The 25,749-nt window shown below is 44.1% G+C and overlaps 1 protein-coding gene across 2 annotated transcripts in view; it reads left to right on the top strand.

Annotated features, from left to right (window-relative positions):
* spata17 (spermatogenesis associated 17) overlaps positions 1-25,749 on the top strand; it is a 64,362-nt gene that overhangs the window by 22,650 nt on the left and 15,963 nt on the right. For both annotated transcript variants that reach the window (XM_023986232.2, XM_023986230.2), the window contains exon 9: positions 10,930-11,065. In XM_023986232.2, coding sequence (XP_023842000.1) covers positions 10,930-11,065 — 136 coding nt within the window. The remainder of the gene's footprint in view (positions 1-10,929; positions 11,066-25,749) is intronic.

Genomic DNA, 25,749 nt, shown 5'->3' with positions numbered 1-25,749 from the left:
ATTCTTCTCACTTTGCTTGGTGAGGTAGATTGCTGCTATAACTTGATGACCTGTCACATACCTAACCATTTTCTTGGCTCTCTTGTAGAGTGTATCCATTGTTTTCAGTGCTATCCTTCCGGAGCAGATACAATGCATGAACAGCACAGCCAATGGGTGTGATGTGAGGGTAGGACTCCTCCACTTTAGACCAAGCAGCCTTCATGTTTGCACCATTGTCTGTCACCAATGCAAATACCTTCTGTGGTCCAAGGTCATTGATGACTGCCTTCAGCTCATCTGCATTGTAGAGACCGGTGTGTCTGTTGTCCCTTGTGTCTGTGCTCTTGTAGAATACTGGTTGAGGGGTGGAGATGATGTAGTTAATTATTCATTGCCCACAAACATTCGACCACCCATCAGAGATGATTGCAATACAGTCTGTTTTCTCTATGATTTGCTTGACATTCACTTGAACTCTGTTGAACTCTCATCCAGCAAATGAGTAGATAAAGCATGTCTGGTTGGAGGGGTGTATGCTGGGCAAAGAACATTCAGAAATCTCTTCCAATACACATTGCCTGTGAGCTTCAGAGGTGAACCAGTTACATACACAGCTCGAGCAAGACATTCATCAGTATTTCTCTGACTACGTTCCTCCATTGAGTCAAAAACACTTCTGATTCCAGGAGGACCATGAGCTGTTGCTATCGAATAAGGTGTCCGATTCAGCATTGTCACCTTGAATTAAAAGTAGAGGGACTTTTGTCAGAGGTTGCTTGTTGTGAGCGCTGAGAGAACTTTATGCACTTGGCCAGATGATTCTGCATCTAAGTTGCATTCTTCACATATGATTTGGCACAGTATGTGCAAATGTACAGAGCTTTTCCTTCTACATTAGCTGCAGTGAAATGTCTTCACACATCAGATAGTGCCCGTGGCATTTTCCTGTAAAGATTAGAAAAAAATGAGTTAAAAAAAACATACAATTCCATGTACAGATAAATAGTTAACCTTTCTAGCGCAGGCGTTCCTTGACAACATTCCGCTGAAAAGGCAGCACGGGAAATTCAAAAATATTTTTGGGAAATATGTAACTTTCACACATTAACAAGTCCAACACAGCAAATGAAAGATAAACATCTTGTTAATCTACCCATCGTGTCCGATTTCAAAAAGGTTTTACAGCGAAAGCACAACATATGATTATGTTAGTTCAGAGCCAAGTAAAAAAAACACACAGCCATTTTCTAGCCAAAGATCGGAGTCACAAAAAGCAGAAATATAGATAAAATTAATCACTAACCTTTGATGATCTTCATCAGATGACACTCATAGGACATCATGTTACACAATACATGTATGTTTTGTTCGATAATGTGCATATTTATATCCAAAAATCTCAGTTTACATTGGCGCGTTACGTGCAGTAATGTTTTGATTCCAAAACATCCGGTGATCTTGCAGATAGCCACAGAAATCCCAGAAATACTCATAATAAACATCGATAAAAGATACAAGTGTTATTCACAGAATTAAAGATAGACTTCTCCTTAATGCAACCGCTGTGTCACATTTCAAAAAAACTTTGCGGAAAAACATAATCTGAATACGGCGCTCAGAGCCCAATCCAGCCAAATCCAGMCAAAGAAATTTCCTCCATGTTGGAGTCAACAGAAGTTAGAAATAACATGATAAATATTCACTTACCTTTGATGATCTTCATCAGAATGCACTCCCAGGAATCCCAGTTCGACAATAAATGACTGATTTGTTCCATAAAGTTCCATAAAGTCCATAATTTATGTCCAAATAGCCACTGGTTGTTAGCGTGTTCAGCCCAGTAATCCATCTTCATGAGCACTAGGTCCAGACAAAAACTCTGTTACAGGTCGTAGAAACATATCAAATGATGTATGGAATCAATCTTTAGGATGTTTTTAACATAAATCATCAATAATGTTCCAACCGGAGAATTCCATCGTCTGTAGCAAAGCACTGGAACGAGAGGTATTTCTGTCGGGAGCGCGCGTCACGAGCCTGAGACACTCTGCCAGACCACTGACTCATTCAGCTCCCATTCCCCCCTCCTTTATAGCAGAAGCCTGAAACTAGTTTCTAAAGACGGTTGACATCTAGTGGAAGCCTTAGGAAGTGCAACTTGACCCCATAGACACTGTGTATTCGGTAGACCAAGCTTTGAAAAACTACAAACCTCAGATTTCCCACTCCCTGGTTGGATTTTTCTCAGGTTTTCGCCTGCCATATGAGTTCTGTTTTACTCACAGACATCATTCAAACAGTTTTAGAAACTTCAGAGTGTTTTTTATCCAATACTACTAATAATATGCATATATTAGCAGCTGGGACAGAGTAGCAGGCAGTTTACTCTGGGCACGCATTTCATGTAAAAGTGAAAATGCTGCCCCCTAAACAACTCCTTTGTAAGATAAATGTGTTAAATGAAACATGTATGGAAACATGTGAATTAACACTCCTCAGTTAACAGGCTCAAGCAAGCTAAAACCCACATGGTAGCAAAAACTAACTAGCAGAAATTGTTAACAAGTAAAAAAAAAAATTTAAACACTCTTTGCTGTAAGCTACTATTTACTAGTTAACAAAAAATAATGTAGGTCATATAAAATATATTCACCCCACCCAGTATTGTAATCAAAACTTACCAGAAAGCATGCAGTCCTTGGCTCAGACAGTGTAGTAGTGTGGGCTCAATAGCATCTCATTAGTGTGCAAGATCTTGAGAATCAGCTGTACATGTGATGGAAGAATGCATTGTGCATGCAGAGGGTTGCAATTCCATTGAATTGGGGATAGTTTAACCAAAATATGCCACAAGACCTAGAATTGCCTTATGTGTATCTCACAAAAAAGGTTCACTGTTATGAGCTAACTTCTTTGATGAATTTAAGCAAAATTCTCAAAATTCCAGGACTTAACTTCCCATTCTGGAAATTTACCGGAAAGTTTCCGAGCTTTTGCAACCCTAGTTAAGGTTAAGGTTGGGGTTAGGTTTCAAATCAGATTTTATGACTTTGTGTCTCTGCCAGCTAGTGACCACTCTGCAGAGCTGCCTCCAGAACAAGATTCATGACAAACAAAACGCTTCACTAATGCTAGTGGGTCATTGTCTTCAGTACATGCTCAGATGGGAGTGTATACATATGGCCACTTATTGAACAGGATGTTACCAAATGAAGACTACGGAATACAAGCTATAGTACAGGACAAGTGAGCTCTGCCTAGACCCAGAGAAGACAAAGAGACTGGAGATTTGAAAGCGATGCAGTCCTTTCGTACCCTGGTCACACACAGCCTAAAGCATCTGAGAGTCCAGGTTTAACAGGCACATTATCAGTCTCAATTGACTGAAACAACACAGTTTGCACACACTCACTCACACACACACACACACACACACACACACACACACACACACACACACACACACACGCGTCTGTCTCAGTTGACTGAAACAGCACAGTTTATGTAGCCACAGAAACCCACAGACACGGAGATTGATCAACTCAACAACCTCCCCCTGCTCCCCTCTCTCTCTCTCTATCTTCTCTCTCTCTCTCCTCTCTCTCTCTCTCTCTCTCTCTCTCTCTCTCTCTCTCTCTCTCTCTCTCTCATTTCCTAACCTCACCCTCTCCCTCTGCCAAACGCGTTTTGGTGACAGCGTCTGTGTGTGTGTGTGCGTGTGTGCTCGTATGCCCATGTGTGTGTGCATGTATGCCCATGTGTGTGTGAATGCGTGTGTGTAAATGTGTATGTGTGTGTTGTCACCGGGGCCGGCAGCTCGGCCTCAGCCCAAAGATCCCTGGTGAGGAGTCAAACTTTCCTTAATGGCCCTGAATGAATAAAAACTAGCCTATTAAAAGGCAATCGGGAGGCAATAAGAGCTGTGAGTGGAACCAGCCGGCGAGGCGAGCTGCGCCCGGGCCCAGTGCAGCCTGGGACATTGGGGCCACATTAATATCACGCCGCTGATGTCCCTCCCATGTGCACATTAGCTAGGACTGCTGGGTAATCTGTCTTGTAGGGTCTCTGGTGGCCACAGAGTGTCTTTGCCGCCTTGGCTGTGTTTGTGTTTGTGTGTAGACGTGTGTGTGCGCGTGCAGGACCATCGCTTAAACTGACCAATTCCAGGCTTGTCATGCCACCTTGTGTGGTGTACACGTCCCTCTCTCTTCCTTGTCTCTCTATAAATATGTATAGTAGGAAATTAGTTCACTAACTCTTGAATACATCACACTAGCGATAGATGCTGATTATGTATTTGCTACATGCATTATATATATATTATACACAATTTCCACACAGACTGACATGTTCATGTAAGTACTATTGTATTTAACTGGGCAAGCCAGTTAAGAACAAATTCTAATTTAAAGTGACGGCCTACCTCGGCCAAACCATAACCTGGATGACGCTGGGCCAATTGTGCGCCGCCCTATGGGACTCCCAATCACGGCCGGTCGTGATACAGACTGGAATCGAACCAGGATCTGTAGTGACGCCTCTAGCACTGAGATACAGTGCCTTAGACCGCTGCGCCACTTGTGAGCCCACTATACATACACCAACGCCACTATACATACGCCAACGCCACTATACATACGCCAAATCTACTATACATACGCCAAAGCTACTATACATACGCCAAAGCTACTCTACATACGCCAACTCTACTATACATACGCCAACTCTACCATACTTACGCCAACTCTACCATACATACGCCAACTCTACCATACATACGGCCACTCTACCATACATACGCCAACTCTACCATACATAACGCCCACTCTACCTACATACGCCAAACTCTACCATATACATACGCCAACTCTACCATACATACGCCAACTCTACTATACATACGCCAACTCTACTATACATACGCACAACTCTACAAATATACATACGCCAACTCTACCATACATACGCCAACCTACCATACATACGCCAACTCTACCATACATACGCAACTATAATACATATACCCAACTCTACTATACATACGCCAACTCTCATACATACGCCAACTCTACAACATACGCCAACTCTACCATACATCACCCAACTCTAGCCATAATCATACGCCAACTCTACTATACATACGCCAACTCTACTATACATAACGCCAACTCTACCATACATACGCCAACTCTACCATACATACGCCAACTCTACTATACTATACGCCAACTCTACCATACATACGCCAACTCTACTATACATACGCCAACTCTACTATAACATATACATACGCCACACTCTAGCATACATACGCCAACTCTACTATACATACGCCAACTCTACCATACATACGCCAAACTCTACCATACATAGCCCAACCTCTACCAACTACATACGCCAACTCTACTATACATAACGCCAACTCTACTATACATACGCCAACTCTACCATACATACGCCAACTCTACTATACGAATCTACTAAGAAGGCCAACTCTACCATACATACGCCAACTCTACTAATACATACGCAACTCTACTATAACAATACTACATACGCCAACTCTACCATCATACATACGCCAACTCTACTATACATACGCCAACTCTACAATACATACGCCAACTCTAACCATACATACGCCAACTCTACCATACATACGCACAACTCTACTATCATACGCCAACTCTACTATATCATGCCAACTCTACATACATACGCCAACTCTACCATACATACGCCAACTCTACTATACATCCGCCAACTTACTATACATACGCCACAACTCTACCATACATACGCCAACTCTACCATACATTACGCAACTCTACTATACATACGCCAACTCTACTATACATACGCCAACTCTATATACCACTTACCATACACGCCAACTCTACATAATACGCCAACTCTACTATACGATACGCCAACTTTAACTATACATACGCCAACTCTACCATACATACGCCAACTCTACTATACATACGCCCAACTCTACTATACACCAATATAACATACGCCAACTCTACCATACATACGCGCAACTCTACTATACCATAACGACCAACTCTACCATACATACGCCAACCTCTAACTACATACGCAACTCTACCATAACATACGCCAATTACTATACATACGCCAACCTCTACTATACATACGCCAACTCTACCATACATACGCCAACTTACATACCGAATCACATACGCCAACTCTACTATACATACGCCACTCTACTATACATAACGCCAACTCTACCATACATACGCCAATCTACACATACATACGCCAAACTCTACTATACATAACGCCAACTCTAACTATACATACGCCAACTCTACCATACATACGCCAACTTACCATACATACGCCAACTCTACTACATACGCCAACTTACATACATACGCCAACTCTACATACATAGCCATCTACCATACTACGCATTACATAATACGCCAACTCTACCATACATACGCCAACTCTACCATACATACGCCAACTCTAACATACATACGCCAACTCTACTATACATATACATACGCAACTCTACCATACATACGCCAACTCTACTATCTACGCAACTCTACCATACATACGCCAACTCTAAAAAGTCAACATGGAAAGCGTATCTATTGAGTAGGGTTTTAAATCAAACCAGCTAGCACATTTGGTTCTTGACAGTTTGTGGGAACGTAAGATTTTGGTTTCCCATTGCTTCTGTGAACGAAGTCATAAGTTTTCCTGACCGGTAAACATTTTTAAACGTTCTGAGAACGGAAGTGATTATTTTGCCTGTTCTGGGAACATACACTTTTGTATTAGGTTGCAGGGAGGTTCCTAAGAACGTTTACTATGGTTCCCTGAGAATATGTGTTAGTAAAAATTTTGAATAACATTGTTAGTTTAGGTTAACTGCTTTGAGCTCAGATAGGACACTTGGAAATTAATTTGCTTTGGTATTAATCATGCAACCTATTTATTTTTTTAATCTGGCACTTGCGTCAGTGAGATTCAAACATTTGAACTTCTGCTCTTTATCCATATAATTAGTACACTGCGCCACCAGGATGGCAAGCAGGTCACCTGTAATAAAAATCATTATTTGGTGTCCATCCATGTCTGAGGACGTCGGAAGATGACATGGAAACTGGACCACTAGGGGCAACAGTGAGTAATGGAGTCCAGGTGAGTCCGGTGAAGTGCTGTGCGACTAACGATGGTGACCAGGTGTGTAATGATTAGCAGCCTGGCGACCTCGAGTGCCAGAGAGGGGAAGCGGGAGCAGACGTGACAGTACCCCCCCCCACCCCCTCCTGGCGTCCTACTGGGCGAGCCTGACGGGCCGAGGCGTGGGAGCCCAGGCAAGCCGGCTGCGGCATGGGAGCCCGACGAGCCGGCTGAGGCATGGCGTGGGAGCCCGACGAGCCAGCTGAGGCATGGCGTGGGAGCCTGTCGAGCCAAGCAAGGCTTGGCGTGGGAGCCTGTCGAGCCAAGCAAGGCTTGTGAGCCTTTCGAGCCAACCGAGGCTTGTGAGCCTCTCGAGCCAGCTGAGGCATGGGAGCCTGACAAGCCAGCTGAGGCTTCCCCGGTTGCTTCGGCAGTAGCACCCGGACCCAACATCACCAACAAAAAACTCCCTGATGCTTCCAATTGTGGTGTCTGCATTCTGTAACGGTTCCGTAACTACAGACGCTGTGAGATGGGAAGCAAGTATAGGGTGAGGATTTAATAATAAATTGACATGAAACTAAACAAGAACAGTGTCTGGACAAGAGAAGCAAAACAACATCAGTGCAGATATGGGAATGAAACTGAGGGAGTGACAGATATAGGGGAGGTAATCAATGATGTGATAGAGTCCAAGTGAGTCCGATGAAGCACTGGCGCGCGTAATGATGGTGACAGGTGTACGTAATGATGAGCAGCCTGGCAACCTCGAGCGCCAGAGAGGGGGAGCGGCGGCAGATGTGACAATCTAATTCTGACGTGAGACTATGAGAGTTTGTAAAGGATGGGTCTAGCATACCATGTTTTTTTATCATACAAAGCTGTTCATTAAAGTCGATTCAAACAGACCCCATTTCAAAGGAAACAAGCACCCACCTGAACAAACTGAACTTCTTATGGCTGCAGGAGCAGTATTGAGTAGCTTGGATGAAAGGTGCCCAGAGTAAACGGCCTGCTCCTCAGTCCCAGTTACTAATATATGCATATTATTATTAGTATTGGATAGAAAACACTCTGAAGTTTCTAAAACTGTTTGAATTATGTCTGTGAGTATAACAGAACTCATATGGCAGGCAAAACCCTGAGAAAAAATCCAAACAGGAAGTGAGAATTCTGAGAGTGGTCGATGTTAAAGTCATTGCCTATTCAATTCCCTGTAATATATGGATCTGTTTGCACTTCCTACGCCTTCCACTAGATGTCGACAGTCAGTAGAACGTGGAATTACATTTACATTTAAGTCATTTAGCAGACGCTCTTATCCAGAGCGACTTACAAGTTGGGAAGTGTGGGAATTAAGCTTATGCTGTGTTGTGGGACCGGATGGGAGGTGTTTGAGTCAGTGGTCTGGCAGAGTGCCAGTTCTTGGTCACGCACTTTCCTCATGATATCGCCATGCGTTCCATTACTTATAGAGACTGAAAAGAATGCTCCGGTAGGAACGTTATTGGATATATATGATAACAACATCCTGAAGATTGATTCTCTACTAAGTTTGACCAGTTTATTCGACTTGTAATATAACTTTTTGAAGTTTTCGTCCGACGTTTGCCTGCATCTGGCGAGCGTTTGGACACGTGTATACACATGCTAGCAAAATTAGCTATTGGACATAAGCTAAAATAGACATTATCGAACAAAACAACGATTTATTGTGGAACTAGGATTCCTGGCACTGCATTCTGATGAAGATAATCAAAGGTAAGGGAATATTTATGATGTAATTTCTGTTGACTCCAACATGGGGCTAATTTGGCTATTGTTCTGGCGCCGTCTCAGATTTATTGCATGGTTTGTTTTTCCGTAAAGTTTTTTTAAATCTGACACAGCGGTTGCATTAAGGAGAGGTATATCTATAATTCCATGTGTATAACTTGTATTATCAATCTACATTTATGATGAGTATTTCTGTTGAAACGATGTAGCTATGCAAAATCACTTGATGTTTTTGGAACTAGTGAATGTAACTGCGCCAATGTAAACTCAGATTTTTTTATATAAATACGAACTTTATCAAAGCAAAACATGCATTGTTATTGTGTAACATGAAGTCCTATGAGTGTCATCTGATGAAGATCATCAAAGGTTAGTGATTCATTTTATCTCTATTTCTGCTTTTTGTGAAAGCTATCTTTCGCTGGAAAAATGGCTGTGCTTATTGTGGTTTGGTGGTGACCTAACATAATCGTTTGTAGTGCTTTCGCTGAAAAGCMTATTTGAAATCGGACACTTTGGTGGGATTAACAACAAGATTACCTTTAAAATGGTATAAGACACATGTATGTCTGAGGAATTTTAATTATGAGATTTCTGTTGTTTGAATTTGGCGCCCTGCACTTTCACTGGCTGTTGTCATATCATCCCTGTAACGGGATTGCAGCCATATTAACAAGATAGAGGCTATAGAGAGTTTGTTGGCGCTGATAACAGAATGTGTATGTTTTTAAATAACATACTTATAACGTTATTTGAATGGTACTAATGTTTTCTTGTAGTTTTAATGGAAAGTGTTCTTAATGTTCTGAGAACATTACTTTAAACAGAACCATGAGGAAACCTGTATGAAACGATATGCTGAATTACTGAAACCACCTAAAAAACATATGGTTCTCAGAACGTTATGTGCTAGCTGGGTATCCTGCACCATTCCCAGAACTTCGTGGGAAAGTTGTTTGCAAAATAACCATAGGACAACCACACTCTCACCAAGCTCTAAGAAACATATGGTTCTCAGAACGTTATGTGCTAGCTGGGTTGTGCCTAGGTAGCGTTTTTGTTTGTTTGTTTGTTTAGTGATGTACTCAAGTTGACCCCCCCACACACACACACACACACACACACACCTAGTGCACAGGATAAATATTCCCCCAAGCAATGTGTCTGGGGTGTAATTTACAAAATCAACCTGACAGAAATTAACAGCTGGCTTTTCTCCTCGGCAATAGCGATTTACTCTGAACACCAGCAAACAACAAAAAACAACCACACACACACCTCCTAACTCTTATATGTAGTGATAAGCTCTGCAGACAAGAAGTCCCATTTGGCTGCAAAAACACACACTATAGAGCAGGGCTGGGCAACTCCAGTCCTCGGGGGCCTGATTGGTGTCACACTTTGTCTCCATACCTAGCAAACACAGCTGATTAATCAAATTGCATTCTAAACTGAACATCATGATTAGGTGATCATTGGAGTCAGGTGTGTTAGCTGGGGCTGGGGCAAAACTGTGACACCAATCAGACCCCTGAGGACTGGAATTGCCCACCCCTGCTATAGAGGCTCTTTGAGTGTGTGGGGGGAATTTGGATGGAAATCAGACGTGTGTGTGTGTGTTTCCTGGGTCATTTCCACTGTGTGGTCCAAAGCAGAGATACAGAGAGACATAAGACAAGGCCTACATCATTAGACTGGACCAGCAGGCATTCATGTAATATCAGACTGGGATGGAGATGAAGAGAGGACCCTGCCAACATGGAGGGAGGGATGGAGGGAAGCGGGATGAAGGGATGGAGGGAAGCGGGATGAAAGGATAGAGGGATCGAATAGGAGGCCCATACTGAATGTTGTGTCTAGGAATTGTCTTAGAGATGGGGCTTAGGTTTACAGAGATTGGACTGTATATTGTTTTGAAGGTGCACTGGATTCTTTCGAAAACATTATTGTCGACGTTGTTGACATGAGACTTCATAGGTCCTCTCCTCTCCTTCTCTCCAGGTTCCAGCCGTTCTCTAAGGCCCGTCAGAACAGGAGTTATGAGAGGATGCTCCACACCACCTCTTCCTTCCAGCCTGTCCCCTATGGGACCAAATACTTCAGAGAGGAACACCAGGAGGACCTGCAGGGGAAACAGGTACCAATATTGTTTTCTTTGTGTGTGTGTTTTCCGCCTGGGAATTCCTGTTCTTCTCACATCATCCTCTATGCATTGTGTATTATTCAAGTCAACCTTTTTTGTTGTTGGACTTCCCGCTATCTTTTTAACTATATTGTTATTTGAGATATGAGTCCGTTCAATATCTGAAGACACACACAGCCTCAGTTTAAGAAACAACACTCGCTTTTACCATGGAGAGCACTCTAACACAATCTCCCAACTTCAGCTATACACATTTGTCAAACCTGACAGCAATTTAATAAATCCATGCACTCTCTCACGCGCAAATGCACACACACACACACACAATCACAACCCACACATACGCCCTGGCCACAGTCAAATCCCCCCCCCCCGACCCACAGGCCCCACACACACACTGCGGGGATGCATACGTAAATGAGTGGGCTGTGGCAGCAGCAGTGTGGTCGGCCCCCGGCCCAGGCATTAGGTAATTGAGTGTGTCTTTGCTCAAGGCCTTTCATGGATCAGGGTTTTTTATTAGCTCTGTTCCCAGCAGCCACAGCCCCGCAGCGCGCAACACACACACACACACACACACACACACACATCACCAATTGCCTGGAAACGAGGCAAATGAGAGAACACTTTGCCCAGAATGAGATAAACAAGGCGGCACGCCACAGGGTCTCCCGCCGCTGACGGCAGGGGCAGGATATGTCGCGGTGTCTCAGCAACACTGGACACTTTGCTACGGGGGATGTGTGTGTTGAGATGTGTCCAAGCAGGGTTTCCGTCATGAAAATGTGGCGCCGGACATTTGACGGCAACATTTTTAATTTACCAGACATTTGAGAAATTTACCGGACCCATAATGCATTGGGTGCGTAACCTGATTAGGGCGTCTACCCACGCTGCTCAGAGTGACAGAAATCACAATCACATGTAGATTATGGTAATTCATATTAACAGAACATGCAAGTCTAGGATGTATGTCCTTCTTACCGAATTCCGATGTGCACTTTGAAGATTAGATTCACTTTCACACATTTACTTTTCTTCAGCCAACAAGATGAGTGTAACGAACAGCAAATCCCAAGCCTATATCAATCTACTATCCCCATAGTAGAAAAGTTACCTATTATACTTACCGAATTCCCGATTGCACTTTGAGAGTTTAGATTCACTTTCCACATTTACTTTTCTTCAGCCAACAAGATGAGTAACGAACAGCAAATCCCAAGCCTATATCAATCTACTATCCCCCCATAGTAGAAAAGTTTACCTATTATATTGGTCCAGCTTGTCGAGAAAAATTGCCTATACAAACAGACTCTGGGACAGTTGTGGGACAATAGATCCCAAATGCATACAACCAATAGAAACAGGCTACAGTAAATAAAAAAAAAGTTAAAAAGCAATGATTCTGATGCAACAGATCAGAACATTTAGCTTAAAATGTTTGCAAAACGATTATTTCTTCAAACTTATACGCAGCAATGTGCACCATACCGTAGGCTACGCCCAAATGTTTGTTTCATAATACATTTAGCGGGAAAACACACTTGTCAAAATGAGAACATTTAGAAAGAGGGTGAAATCTATAGATGCAAGAACTATGGATTGCTAATAGAACTAGGATTGGTGCCTTTTGGCTTGGACAATGAAGGAAAGTTGATAACCAATAGAAGCTGAGAGAGAGAGGCTACTGGTTTCAATGGCATATGGAAGTCTTTATAAAATAATTGCCACCATGGATATGGTCGGACTTTGCCTAGGCTAACTTGACGCAACGTAAAACATGCCTCATAATGTGTAGTAAAACATTAAGGCTTCAAAACAATTAATGTAGCAACGGTATAATGTTTTTCAAAATGCATACTGCCTCCAGCTCAATGCAAATTGGTGTGTGACGTACTGAAGAAGCCTTCCTTGCGCTGCCTATACATTTTGAATGGCGAATGGGAAGCGTGCTCTCAATTTAGGCTACCAGTTGAGAAATAGGCCTAGAAATCGTAGCTCTTTTTTAATCGTGGGCCGTCCAAACTTTTTTTAACACACGATTGCATTTCGAATTGTTGCGCAGTGATTGGGCTTATAAAAGCGCTGTCTGACAGATGTCAACTCAAAGGCTCGGGATCTGTATGCTGTGCGTTTGTGACAGATACGATACATAACGAATATAACACACGCCAATTTTATTCCACTAGTTGAATTATAGAACCATGACCCATAACAATAGCATGGACCGGCCAAATGTATTTACACACACTGGGTATTTCCATCAATTAATAGGCTTAAAGCCTTCTCACGATAATCAATCAAATTGATTTAGAAACCCCTTTTTTAAGTCAGCAGTAGTCACTAAGTGCTTATACAAGAAACCAAGCCTGAAACCCCAGAGAGAAAGCAATGCGGTTATTTAAGCACGTGACTAGGAAAAACTCTAAGAAAGGCTGGAACCTAGAAAGAAACCTAGAGAGGAAGCCGAGGCTCTGAGGGTGGCCAGTCCTCTTCTGGGCTGTGCCGGGTGAAGATTATAAAGAGTACATGGCCAGTAAAGGCCAGATGGTTCCATCAGAATGTTCAAACGTTCATAGATACCCAGCAGCGTCAAATAATATCACAGTGGTTATAGAGGGTACAGCAAGTCAGGAGTAATGTCATGTGAGTGAGTGAGTGTGAGTGAGGTGAGTGAGTGATGAGTGAGTAGTGGATGAGATGAGTGAGTGAGTAGATGAGTGAGTGAGTGAGTGAGTGAGTGAGTAGAGTGAGTGAGTGAGAGTGAGTGAGTGAGTGAGAGAGAGAGAGAGAGAGAGAGAGAGAGAGAGAGAGAGAGAGAGAGAGAGAGAGAGAGAGAGAGAGAGAGAGAGAGAGAGAGAGAGAGAGAGAGAGAGAGAGAAGAAGAGAGAGAGAGAGAGAGAGAGAGAGAGAGAGAGAGAGAGAGAGAGAGAGAGAGAGAGCAGAGAGAGAGAGAGAGAGAGAGAGAGAGAGAGAGAGAGAGAGAGAGAGAGGAGAGAGAGAGAGAAGGAGAGAAGAGAGAAAGAGAAGAAGGAGAAGAATAATAGGTCAGGGTTCCATAGCCGCAGGCAGAACAGCAGAAACTGGATCATCAGCATGACCAGATGGACTGCCAGGAGTAGTCAGGCCACGTAGTCCTGAGGCATGGTCCTAAGCCTCAGGTCTTCCGGGAGGGAGGGAGAGAGAGATGGGAGAATTAGAGGGAGCATACCTAAGATCACATGGAACACCAGATAAGACAGGAGAATTACACCAGATATGACAGACTGACCCTACCCCCTGGCAGACTATTGCAGCATAGATGCTAGAGATTGAGACAGGGGGGTCAGGGGACACTGTGGCCCCGTCCAAAGTTACCCCCGGACAGGGCCAACCAGGCAGGATATAACCTCACCCACTTTGCCAAGGCACAGCCCCCACACCACCAAAGGGATATCAACAGAGTATAGCCCACGAAGATCTCCGCCACCGCATGAGCCCGAGGACAGAAAGGCAGTGACTCAACCAGGTCGAGTATAGCGAAAAGGCTGGCACGACGTGATGCACACCTCCTAGGGACGGCATGGGAGAGCGCGAGCAAGCCAGTGACTCAGCCCCCGTAATAGGGTCAGAGTCAGAAATCCCAGCGGAGCGAGGCGAGCCGGCCAGGCAGAGACAGCAAGGGTGGTTTGTCACTCCAGTGCCTTGCCGTTCACCTTCACACTCCTCAATCATAGGACCTACTGAAGAGATCAGTCTTCAGTAAAGACTTAAAGATCGAGACAGAGTCTGCGTCTCTCACATGGATCGGTAGACCATTCCATAAAAATGGAGCTCTATACGAAAGCCCTGCCTCCAAAAAGTCTGCATCTTGTGACCGTAGCGTAGGTGTAGGTATGTACGGCAGGACCAAATCGGAGAGGTAGGTAGGAGCAAGTCCATGTAATGCTTTGTAGGTTAGCAGTAGTCAAGTCAAGATTCTAGCAGTCATATTTAGCACTAGCTGAACTTTATCTGGGTAGCTGGAGAGTAGGGCATTGCAGTAGTCTAATGTTAAAGTGACAAAAGCATGGTTTAGCTTTTCTGCAATTTTTTTTCATAAAAAGTATCAGATTTTTGCAATGTTACAAAGATTGAAAAAGGCTGCTCTTGAAATATTTTTTGCATGTTCGTCAAAAGATAGATCATGTAAAAAAAAAATAGATATATATATATTACAACATCGTCTTTGTATCTCAAAATTGTTGTAATGTGGTTAACCGTAAAAATCTAAAGGGACATGATTAGAGAGATCCATGGGAAAAGGCCACACTTGACCGTTGCACTTGAATCATTCCCACGGTGAATGGCTAGACCTGCTACGCTATGAAACCACACACTATTGCAGAGACTTTGATGTTACCGGCCACAATTGATATGGTGAAAACAAGGCAGAGGCGCAGAAACTCACATCAATACCTTTGTCAGATGACACTGTTAAACAAAGAATGTATGCTATTGCTAGCAATCAAGAGGAATCTCTGACAGAACGACTCAAAAACTCCCCAGCTTATGCGCTCCAAATGGACCTTATGCCCATGGATTGACCTTTGTTTGCTACACATGCTATTCACAAGAACATATTGTTCTGCCTCACGATTCCTCACGATTCCCGAGCATGATGGGGATGTTCAGTGTGCTCCGTGGCTATATTGGCGAAGAACAGATTCCACGGGATCGAATGGTGGGCTTTTACACAGATGGGGCTCTATCTAAAGCGGGGTGGCGGGCAGGCCTCTGCACTCTAGTTATGAATGTGTGAGAGCAACTGGTGGCAAAAGAGCTGAGCACAGAACTCAGAGATATACTGCAGCAGGTAACTTCGATTGTAAACTACATCAAACCACATCCACTGCACACACCTGTTCACAAAACTATGTGGCGATATGGGATCAAAGCATGCCAACGTTCTATTTCACACCGAGGCTCGGTGGTTATCGAGGGGGAGTGTTGGAAAGATTTTTCGCATCGAGAGAGGAACTGTTGTCGTTCACAATGGATGAAAAAAAAAACAGACTTGGTTGACTTTCTGTGTAATGAAAAGAAAATGTCTGTTTGCCTATGTAACAGACATATTTGGGAAACTAGACGAACTGCATGCAGGGGAAATACAAAAACATTCTACAGATGAGTGACCGAATCAGTGGATTCAGAGGAAATAATTATTTCAAGATTCTGACGGACCCGAGGCAGAGGATATCAACATACTGGTTGGCTGGTTATACGATGTACGATGTACCGGCAGGGTAGAACAGCGGCGTCTGGTAAGACCCGAACCAGAAACCATAGATTACAGGCAGCATCCGCACTGAGCTAAAGGCTAGAGCTGCCGCTTTCAAAGAGCGGGACTCTAACCCAGAAGCTTATAAGAAATCCCGCTATGCCCTCCGACGAACCCTCAAACAGGCCAAGCGTCAATACAGGACTAAGATTGAGTCGTACTACACCGGCTCTGACGCTCGTCGGATGTGTCAGAGCCTGCAAACCATTACAGACTACAAAGGGAAGCACAGCCGAGAGCTGCCCAGTGACACAAGCCTACCGGATGAGCTAAACTACTTATATGCTCGCTTCGAGGCAAATAAAACTGAAACATGCATGAGAGCACCAGCTGTACCGGACGACTGTGTGATCACGCTCTCCACAGCCGACGTGAGTAAGACCTTTAGACAGGTCAACATTCACAAGGCCGCAGGGCCAGACGGATTACCAGGATGTGTACTGCGAGCATGCGCTGACCAACTAGCAAGTGTTTTCACTGACATTTTCAACCTCTCCCTGTCCGAGTTTGTAATACCAACATGTTTCAAGCAGACCACCATAGTTCCTGTGCCCAAGAACACTAAGGTAACCTGCCTAAATGACTACCGACCCGTAGCACTCACGTCTGTAGCCATGAAGTGCTTTCAAAGGCTGGTCATAGCTCACATGAACCACATCATCCCAGAAACCCTAGACCCACTCCAATTTGCATACCGCCCCAACAGATCCACAGATGATGCTGTCTCTATTGCACTCCACACTGCCCTTTCCCACCTATGTAAGCATGATATTCATTGACTACAGCTCAGCGTTCAACACCATAGTGCCCTCAAAGCTCATCAATAAGCTAAGGACCCTGGGACTAAACACCTCCCTCTGCAACTGGATCCTGGACTTCCTGACGGGCCACCCCCAGGTGGTAAGGGTAGGTAACTACACATCCGCCACGCTGATCCTCAACACAGGGGCCCCTTATGGGTGCGTGCTCAGCCCCCTCCTGTACTCCCTGTTCACTCATGACTGCACGGCCAGGCACGTCTCCAACACCATCATTAAATTTGCCGATGACACAACAGTGGTAGGCCTGATCACCGACAACAGCAAGACAGCCTACAGGGAGGAGGTCAGAGACCTGGCCGTGTGGTGCCAGGACAACAACCTCTCCCTCAATGTGATCAAGACAAAGGAGATGATTGTGGACTACAGGAAAAAGAGGACCGAGCACGCCCCCATTCTCATCGACGGGGATGCAGTAGAGCAGGTTGAGAGCTTCAAGTTCCTTGGTGTCCACATCACCAACAAACTAACATGGTCCAAGCACACCATGACAGTCGTGAAGCGGGCACGACAAAACCTATTCCCCCTCAGGAGAATGAAAATATTTGGCATGGGTCCTCAGATCCTCAAAAGGTTCTACAGCTGCACCATCGAGAGCATCCTGACTGGTTGCATCACTGCCTGGTATGCCAACAACTCGACCTCCAACCGCAAGGCACTACAGAGGGTAGGGCGAACGACCCAGTACATCACTGGGGCCAAGCTTCCTGCCATCCAGGACCTCTATACCAGGCAGTGTCAGAGGATGGCCCTAAAAATGGTCAAACACTCCTGCCACCCAAGTCAGGTCATAGACTGTTCTCTCTGCTCCCACACGGCAAGCGGTACTGGAGTGCCAAGTCTAGGTCCAAGAGGCTTCTAAACAGCTTCTACCCCCAAGCCATAAGACTCCTGAACATCTAGTCAAATGGCTACCCACACCACTGCCACTCTCTATTGTCATCTATGCATAGTCACTTTAATTAATTAACTCTACCTACATGTACATACTACCTCAACTAACTGGTTCCCCCGCACATTGACTCTGTACTGGCACCCCCCTGTATACAGTTGAAGTCGGAAGTTTACATACACCTTAGCCAAATACATTTAAACTCAGTTTTTCACAATTCCTGACATTTAATCCTAGTAAAATATCCCTGTTTTAGGTCAGTTAGTATCACCACTTTATTTTAAGAATGTGAAATGTCAGAATAATAGTAGAGAAAATGATTTATTTCAGCTTTTATGTTTTCATCACATTCCCAGTGGGTCAGAAGTTTACATACACTCAATTAGTATTTGGTAGCATTGCTTATAAATTGTTTAACTTGGGTCAAACGTTTCTGGTAGCCTTCCACAAGCTTCCCACAATAAGTTGGGTGAATTTTGGACCAATCCTCCTGACAGAGCTGGTGTAACTGAGTCAGGTTTTAAGGCCTCCTTGCTCGCGCACACTTTTTCAGTTCTGCCCACACATTTTCTATGGGATTGAGGTCAGGGCTTTGTGATGGCCACTCCAATACCTTGACTTTGTTGTCCTTAAGCCATTTTGCCACAACTTTGGACGTATGCTTGGGGTCATTGTCCATTTGGAAGACCCATTTGCGACCAAGCTTTAACTTCCTGACTGATGTCTTGAGATGTTGCTTCAATATATCCACATAATTGTCCTGCCTCATGATGCCATTTATTTTATGAAGTTTACCAGTCCCTCCTGCAGCAAAGCACCCCCACAACATGATGCTGCCACCCCTGTGCTTCACGGTTGGGATGGTGTTCTTCGGCTTCTTCGGCTCCTCCAAACATAATGATGGTCATTATGGCTAAACAGTTCTATTTTTGTTTCATCAGACCAGAGTACATTTCTCCAAAAAGTACGATCTTTGGCCCCATGTGCAGTTGCAAACCGTAGTCTGGCTTTTTTAATGGCGGTTTTGGAGCAGTGGAGCAATAGATATTTTTGTACCTGTTTCCTCCAGCATCTTCACAAGGTCCTTTGCTGTTGTTCTGGGATTGATTTGCACTTCGCACCAAAGTACGTTCATCTCTAGGAGACAGAACACGTCTCCTGAGTGGTATGACGGCTGCGTGGTACCAAGGTGTTTATACTTGCATGCTATTGTTTGTACAGATGAACGTGGTACCTTCAGGTGTTTGGAAATTGCTCCCAAGGATGAACCAGACTTGTGGAGGTCTACAATTTCTTTTCTGAGGTCTTGGCTGATTTCTTTTGATTTTCCCATGATGTCAAGCAAAGAGGCACTGAGTTTGAAGGTAGGCCTTGACATACATCCACAGGTACACCTCCAATTGACTCAAATTATATCAATTAGCCTATCAGAAGTTTCTTAAGCCATGACATAATTTTCTGGAATTTTCCAAGCTGTTTAAAGGCACAGTCAACTTATTGCATGTAAACTTCTGACCCAATCGAAATTGAGATACAGTGAATTATAAGTGAAATAATCTGTCTGTGAACAATTGTTGGAAAAATTACTTGTGTCATGCACAAAGTAGATGTCCTAACCGACTTGCCAAAACTATAGTTAGTTAACAATACATTTTTGGATTGATTGAAAAACAAGCTTTAATGACTCCAAACTAAGTGTATGTAAACTTCCGACTTCACCTGTATATTGTTATTTTCTACTGCTCCACTTTAATTACCTGTTACTTTTATCTCTTTTGCTTATCCATATTTTTTTTAACTGCACTGTCGGTTAGGGGCTCGTAAGTAAGCATTTCACTCTAAGGTCTGTACCTGTTGTATTCAGCGCATGTGACTAATACAATTTGATTTGATTTATTGGAGAGAGAGTCTTTCAAAAGCGAACGATGCCCCCTTTCCCTTGGCTGTGCATGTTTCTAACAGAAAACAGCATCAGTAAGTGTCCCACACGAGTGATGACTGCTCCCCTCCAGCGCTTGGAAGAGGACTTTGGGGCCTACTTCCCAATCCGCTTGACTGTGATCCTGGCTCAGTTGACATGCCAGTAAGTGAAATCGAACAGCTGATCGAGCTGTCATGTGACCAAATGCTGCAGACAACGCATTCCCGGGTCACTACGGAGGAGTTTTGGTTCCTGACTCAAAGGGAATAAATACCCTGCCATCTCCCTCTGAGCCTTAATGCCACTTTCAAAACAACTAGGAACTGGGCGCTCGGAAATCTCTGACTTCCGACTTCAGTGCTTTCAAGACAACTGGGGGGGAAAAAACAAGCTCTGACTGGGAAATATGGTTTTGAACGGTCATCCAACTCGGAATTCCTTTCTAGAGCTCCGACTTTCGACCTGAAGATCACTGACGTCATGATTTGACCTTGGATTTTTCTGAGTTCCCAGTTGTCTTGAAAGCACCATAAAACTCATGGTACCCTTCACCAACTCATATCCGTGTGAAGCTGGATTCGGTGCTCTCGTCTGCATTAAAACCAAATATCGATCCAGGTTGGAGAATCTCCGCACACGACATGGATCAAGCACACCCATCTCATTAGTGGTGGTGAGATAAGATACATTATGTCAGACTAATTAACAATTGACTGTCATAGCCCCACGTTAAAAGTATCTGATGGTGAGTTGAGAAGACAATCAGAAATACTGCTGGAATGTTTTTCGATTGACTGCCACAGCCCCATGTAAAAAAAAAAGTAAGCATTGGCTGTTAATTACATGATTATTTTCACGTGGTTGGTGTCGCGCGAACTGTCAGATATCAAAATGCGGTCGTGGGCCAAAATGTTTGGTATCAAACACCTGGTGTAGGTTAAAAGGCATTTTGGGAATATGTTTTGATGTGGGTGTATTTTATGGTTCAGGGGACTGGTTTATTCCTCTCTCTCTCTGTCTCTCTGTCTCTCTGTCTCTCTGTCTCTCTCTCTCTCTCTCTCTCTCTCTCTCTCTCTCTCTCTCTCTGTCCTTTCTGTCTCTCTCTCTCAATTCAATTCAATTGCCTTTATTGGCATTGGAAACATGTTTACATTGCCAAAGCAAGTGAAATGGATAAACAAAAGTGAAATAAACAATATTCTCTCTCTCTATCTCGCTCTCGCTCGGTCTGTTCTCTCTAACTTTAGAGGTGACTGGGGGAGTGTGTGTTTGTTGCAGTGTGTGTTTCTGGTTGTTGTTGTTGTTATTGTGAGCCCACAGGCTGGCCCGATCAGTTAGCCTGCTGGAGAGCTAGCACCCCACCGCTGAGTAACACACACTAACACGCGGCACGGAGGAGACGCGGTGCTTTGACTGGATTAGGGAGCGCACACGCACACGCACGCACACGCAAACACGCACACGCACATTTGATGAATTCAGATTTTTTGGGACGTTTGTAAGTAAGCGCAACCACAGACCACTGTTCCGACAGACTGCATTTGTGGTGAATGTTACCACATAGCTGGCTACTTGGACGTCTAGCTTGTAATATTCTAGTCATTCTGTCTCTCACTTTAGTTGTGTTGCAACGAAATCCTGTTTCCCCAAAACACAGGTACAATCATGGCAAGTACTCAATGTGAATGTACAGACAGTGTATAACTCAACTGAACATGCAGTATGAAGCTATCATATAAACACATGGCTCACCCTTGAGCGCTTGGTCTGGCCATTTGAGGCCTACTCTGGTCAGATTGTGTTCTCTGATACTCTCTGAGGAAAACTCAACAGTCCTATTTCACCCAGACAGGAAGTGAAGATACCACTCACAGTTTAATCAGAAACCACCAAGTCATTACCTCACTCCAGTCTGCCTCTACTTTACCTCTTATGGAAAAGGGCTTTTTTGACTCCTTCATTTCTCAGCAGGGAAGCTTTTCCCCATGATGATGATGATCCCAAGCTGGGAAACATAAATTGATTCTAAAGAGGAAATTAGATGGTGCTTATTACACTGTCTAACTAGTAATCCTCTGTCATTCGTCTGGCGCGTGATGAATGTCCTGCTTTTTGCCTACCTCTCCTGCTTACCAATGAGGTGGCGTCAGAGAGAGCCTGCGCGCACACACACTCACATACTGAAACACACACACATACTGAAACACACACACACAGTGATGCTTTCATACACACAGTGAAATAGACACTCGCACGCACAGACACACACACACACACACACACACCTACCTGGCTGTCTAATGAATCTCTATCGGCCTGCGCTCCTCTCCCATTGACTGAGGAGAAGATAATGATGGATATGTGATTTTAAGTGCATTTCTATTAAATTATACCCATTTTCTATTCTCTCTCGCTCTCTCTCTCTCTCTTTATTCTTACTACCTCTTCTCTCCCTCTGTGTGATGTGTTGGTGTGTGCATGCGTTCGCACTCTCTCTTTGTGTGTGTGTGTTTGTGTATTTGTGCACGTGTGTGACACACACACACACACACACAACACACAAACCTCGATCAGTGTTATTTCCCCAGATTAGCAGCGTTAACCCAGGAGAGCAAGGCAGGGTGATTTATCTGAATGCAGCAGTAATAAAAGAGGAGATGAAGCAGGATTACAGCAGATCCACTGTGGCTCTGCTACAGTATCTCTGATACATGGCTAGTGACCTTACACCTACACATTCTACAGCACTCACCCCACTAACTCACCCCACAAGCTCAGACCACAAACTCAGACCACAAACACCAGACCACAAACTCAGACCACAAAACTCACCCCACTAACTCACCACAAACTCACCACACAAACTCACCCCACTAACTCACACACAAACTCAGACCACAAACTCACCCCACTAACTCACATCACAAACTCAACCACAAACTCACACCACAAACTCACCACACTAACTCACACCACAAACTCACACCACTAACTCAGACCACCAAACTCACCCCACTAACTCACATCACAAAACTCAACCCACAAACTCAACACCACAAACTCAACCCCACTAACTCAACCCACAAACTCAGACCACAAACTCACCCCACTAACTTCAACCCACCCCCACAACTCACCCCACAAACTCAACCACAAAAACTCAGACCACAAACTCACCCCACAAACTCACCCCACAAACTCACACCACAAACTCAGACCACAAACTCACCCCACTAACTCAACCCACAAACTCAGACCACAAACTCACCCCACTAACTCAACCCACAAACTCAGACCACAAACTCACCCCACTAACTCACCCCACTAACTCAACCCACAAACACAGACCACAAACTCACCCCACTAACTCACCCCACTAACTCACCCCACTAACTCACCCCACTACCTCACCTGTTCTGAGAGCAACCAGGGCTGAGGAAATGACCCTGTTGGACCCTGTTCTATTTGGTATTTCTATGTCATGATAATATATCATGGATAAGCCATGACAACAAACCCATTTGAACTCATTCAACAGTATAAAAGCTATGGTTATTTTAGGGGAGCTATCCACGTACCCCTAGCCCTCCATGTTCTGCCATATATTCATTTGTTTCTGGTATCAAAAGAAAAGGAAGAGTACTTTATTGATCCATTTTCCTTACAGTCCATGAAATCTTCTACTTTTTCCCAACCCCTCCTAGTCTGGGTCAGAGAGGTTGTGTGGGTGCCATTTCTCCTGTCTCTTCTCCAGTAGGGTCTTCATTTGATCACTCTGTTGCAGGAGAACTTTCCTGCACTCTTCTTTGTCATTTAGCAGACACTCTTATGACTGCAATGCAGGAAATGGAAAACTTGTTGTGTATTTGAGGTTTATAAAGGCTTCTGAAGTTTGACATTTCAGACTTGATTTTTCCCTTACAAAAAAATGTAGCAACTCCTACAAAAATGTATCAACTCCTAACAAAAATTGATCAACTCCTAACAAAAATGTATCAACTCCTACAAAAATGTATCAACTCCTACAAAAATGTATCAGCTCCTACAAAAATGTATCAGCTCCTACAAAAATTTATCAACTCCTACAAAAATGTATCAACTCCTACCAAAATGTCCATGAATTATAATCCATATAATAGTTCACATTTCCTGTTGCTGCAGGATTATGAACTAAATGACTACCGCCCAATAGCACTCACTTTTGTCATCATGAAGTTCTTTGAGAGACTTGTCAAGGATCATATCACCTCCACCTCCACCTTACCTGTCACCCTAGACAGGTCCACAGACGATGCAATCGCCATCACACTGCACACCGCCCTATCCCATCTGGACAAGAGGAATACCTATGTAAGAATGCTGTTCATTGACTATAGCTCAGCATTCAACACCATAGTACCCTCCAAGCTCATCATCAAGCTGGAGGCCCTGGGTCTCAACTCCGCCCTGTGCAATTGGGTCCTGGACTTTGACGGGCTGCCCCCAGGTGGTGAAGGTAGGAAACAGCATCTCCACTTCACTGACCCTCAAAACTGGGGCCCCACAAGGGTGCGTGCTCAGCCCCCTTCTGTACTCCCTGTTCACCCACGACTACGTGACCATGCACGTCTCCAACTCAATCATCAAGTTTGCAGACAACACAACGGTAGTGGGCTTGATTACCCACAATGACGTGACAGCCTACAGGGAGGTGGTGAGGGCACTCGGAGTGTGGTGTCAGGAAACAACCTCTCACTCAACATCAACAAAACAAAGGAGATGATCGTGGACTTCAGGAAACAGCAGAAGGAGCACCCCCCTATCTACATCGAAGGGACAGCAGTGGAGAAGGTGGAAAGCTTTAAGCTCCTCAGCGTACATATTACAGACAAACTGAAACGGTCCATCCACACAGACCGTGTGGTGAAGATGGCACAACAGCGCCTCTTCAACCTCAGGAGGCTGAAGAAATTTGGCTTGGCACCCAAAACCCTGACAAACTTTTTCAGATGCACAATCGACACCTCCAGCACCCAATTTCACAGGAAGGCCAAATCATCAAGGACATCAACCACCCGAGCCACTGCCTGTTCACCCCGCTATCATCCAGAAGGTGAGGTCAGTACAGGTGCATCAAAGCTGGGACCGAGAGACTGAAAAACAGCTTCTATCTCAAAGCCATCAGACTGCTAAACAGCAATCACTAACTCAGAGGGGCTGCTGTCTACATTGAGACCCAATCACTGGCCACTTTAATAAATAGATCACTAGTCACTTTAAACAATGCCGCTTTCAACAATGCCACTTTAATAATTTTTCCATATCTTACATTACTCATATCATATGTATATACTGTATTTTATACCATCTATTGCGCCTTGTCTATACCGCTCGGCCATCGCTCATCCATATATTTCTATGTACATATTCCCTTTAGATTTGTGTGAATTAGATAGTTGTTGGGAAATTGTTAGATTACTTGTTAGATATTACTGCACTGTTGGAACTAGAAGCACAAGCATTTCACTACACTCGCAATAACATCTGCTAACCATGTGTATGTGACCAATTTGATTTGATTTGATGTTCCTGCTGTAGCAAATTGGCTCCAATTTAGATCTTACATCTGTATACGGCAAAACACACCGTAATTAAAACGGCAACACACTCCATAATCTACAGACGGCACCACTGCACTCCATCAATTAAAAGGGCAAGACACTCCATGTCTCTGTTGCCTGCGGTGGAGGTTGCGTTGCCGTGTGTGTG

This window comes from Salvelinus sp. IW2-2015, linkage group LG4q.2 (assembly GCF_002910315.2).
Source record: "Salvelinus sp. IW2-2015 linkage group LG4q.2, ASM291031v2, whole genome shotgun sequence".
Taxonomy (NCBI): domain Eukaryota; kingdom Metazoa; phylum Chordata; class Actinopteri; order Salmoniformes; family Salmonidae; genus Salvelinus; species Salvelinus sp. IW2-2015.
The sequence above is the reverse complement of the archived record's forward strand: the minus strand, read 5'-3'. Positions and strand labels throughout refer to the sequence as shown.